We start from the raw sequence: 2,288 nt of genomic DNA, 5'->3' as shown, positions 1-2,288 counted from the left end.
TCATCTGAAGGACAAGGGGCATGACCACTGCAGGTCATCTGAAGGACAAGGGGCCATGACCACTGCAGATCATCTGAAAAACAAGGGGCCATGACCACTGCAGGCCATCTGAAGGAAGCTGTGCTGAGCACACAATGGCCTATTGGTTAGTCACGGGACCATGGCATCACCTCAGCTGTCTCTGCCACAGTTACAGCGCAGATCACAGCAGCCCCAAATACCTGACAGCCCGAGCATGCGTGCTTGGGCATGATCACAAACATACTTGTGCTAGAAGCACAACAGTAGGCAGGTGGCACTTGGGCAGTACTCTGGGTTCAGAACTGGCCTATGCTGTTCACAGCTGGTCAGGTGACTCTTCACAATCCAAACAGGCAGGGCTGATGGATGGCACACTGTGATTCTCACTGATCTATGTTTTACTTGCCAGGAAGGCAGAGGTAGATATAGAGCCGGCAGTACCAGCCTGAGACCAGCAGCCTGGAGGGTGGGACTGGTGAGAACTGGCAGTCTGTATGCACACCAAGCCTGCCCCCATCTGCATTCAGCATCTGCCTGATGAACCGTAAGGTTATGGATCTTGCTAGAAGTCTGTCTCCACTCACTTAGACTACTCAGGGGGTTTACACCTGAGGGCATGTGGCGCAGGTACCACACTCCATACAATATGGTGACTGGGCTGGAGGGGTCCCTGAAAAGTGACAGTGCCTTGATCTTCCAGCCCTGGGCTCCCTCTCCTCATCTTCTAGGTGAACTCTAGAAGGTCCCATCCCAGCAGAAACCTGCTGACTGCACATGGCACGGAGCAGCTGCTTTAGCCCACACATTCACAGAGCTCGAGCACAACTCTGGTTAGCCCTTCACTCTCTCCCACTTGCCCCTACCCTGTGGCCCATTCTGACCTCTGGCTCGCCCTGCAGGAGGCCGTGCAGCTCCAGCTGTTCGTACACCTGGGCACGGTAGCGTGCCATCTGCTGCTTCTTCTCTTTGGCCAGGTCATAGTCTTCCTTCTCCACTGCGCAGCGCTTCTCCACCTCGAAGCGCCCAAGGCGCTCACCGACCTTCTGTAAGTCAGCGATCGCTTGCTTCAGTTTCTTTGCATGATCATAGCGCTCCTTCTTGACAGCATCCCGTTTCTTTTCATCCAGCCTGCGAATGATCTGTGCAACTTCAGGGTCTTGGTACATGTCAAAGGCCAAGTCATCGAGTGGAGAGATGTAGTCAGATCTCCTGAGGAGAGACGATGACCCCAGGTCAGGAGATTCAAGAGCTCGTGCTGCACACACAGGTGAGAAGGTCCCTATGTGAGGGAGTACAGCCTCGGCTGGTCAGGCTGCAGCCATGAACTATCTGGGGCTCTTGCTCCTGGTGCTTGACCGAGCTGTATGTCAGGCCAAACCACAGATAAACTTAGCATCCATGACCACGTGATTATGCCACTATTCTTAAAATTTACAGCATGGTAGTGATGAACTTCACTCTGTGGTCACAAAGTACAGCAATAGCATTGCTGGGACCACTGCAGACCCAGGACCAGCTCAGGGTCTCACAGCAGCTGCACTGGCTGCATCAAGTAAGCCAAATACAAGCTGTGACCTGGGTATTTTACATAGAGGTAAAGTTTAATTAGATATTATTTGTCACAAAGACTTTAGTTGGAAAACTTTAATAATAATAAGTTCAAGTGGGACTTGGGCACACACCACATTTAAAAATCCCCAGGTTCCTTTCTGCCACTCCATGCCCTTTGCCTGGCAGCCCAGTGACTGTGAGGGTCAGCTGCAGCGGCTCTGGCCATTCCTTCCGTCACGTAGTGTTAGGGTTGATATAACAGACATGCTGCCCCACATGCCACATTAGTAACTCTCAATACTATGCTTACAGCTCTACATCATTTGGCCATGATGTCACAGAAATAATATAAAGGTTTTATTTTTAAAAACCTCACCAGAAAAAAGGAAAAAAAGTTCCATGTTGCCATAGTCAGAATTTGCAGGGCAGGAGCACACTCACTCTTATGCAGCACCCCAGGGAAGGTCAGGTTCTCACACCATGAATCTCAGCACTGACACTCAACTCCAGAGTCCTGGGGGCCAGACAGGTCAGGCCAGGCACAGCCTGCCCTACCACCGAAGCTGGAAGCTCTGCTGGAGCGTGCCATTGCTGCTGTGGCTGCTGTGTGGGCTCAGGCTTTGGGGAGGCAGAAACCAAGGGGTGGCTACCAGGAAGGAGCTGACTAGTGGTGACACAGCTGCGGGTGCACTGGCCCTCCAGCAGGCTGAGAGCTG

At 52.3% G+C, this 2,288-nt stretch overlaps 1 protein-coding gene across 4 annotated transcripts in view; it reads right to left on the bottom strand.

The window, feature by feature from the left end:
* The window catches only part of Cep104 (centrosomal protein 104), a 37,718-nt gene that overhangs the window by 24,807 nt on the left and 10,623 nt on the right, over window positions 1-2,288 (bottom strand). For all 4 annotated transcript variants that reach the window (XM_026790012.1, XM_013354299.2, XM_026790013.1 and 1 more), the window contains one exon: window positions 903-1,230. In XM_026790012.1, coding sequence (XP_026645813.1) covers window positions 903-1,230 — 328 coding nt within the window. The remainder of the gene's footprint in view (window positions 1-902; window positions 1,231-2,288) is intronic.

Source organism: Microtus ochrogaster, unplaced genomic scaffold (assembly GCF_000317375.1).
Source record: "Microtus ochrogaster isolate Prairie Vole_2 unplaced genomic scaffold, MicOch1.0 UNK38, whole genome shotgun sequence".
NCBI lineage: Eukaryota > Metazoa > Chordata > Mammalia > Rodentia > Cricetidae > Microtus > Microtus ochrogaster.
This window is presented reverse-complemented; position numbering and strand designations above follow the sequence as displayed.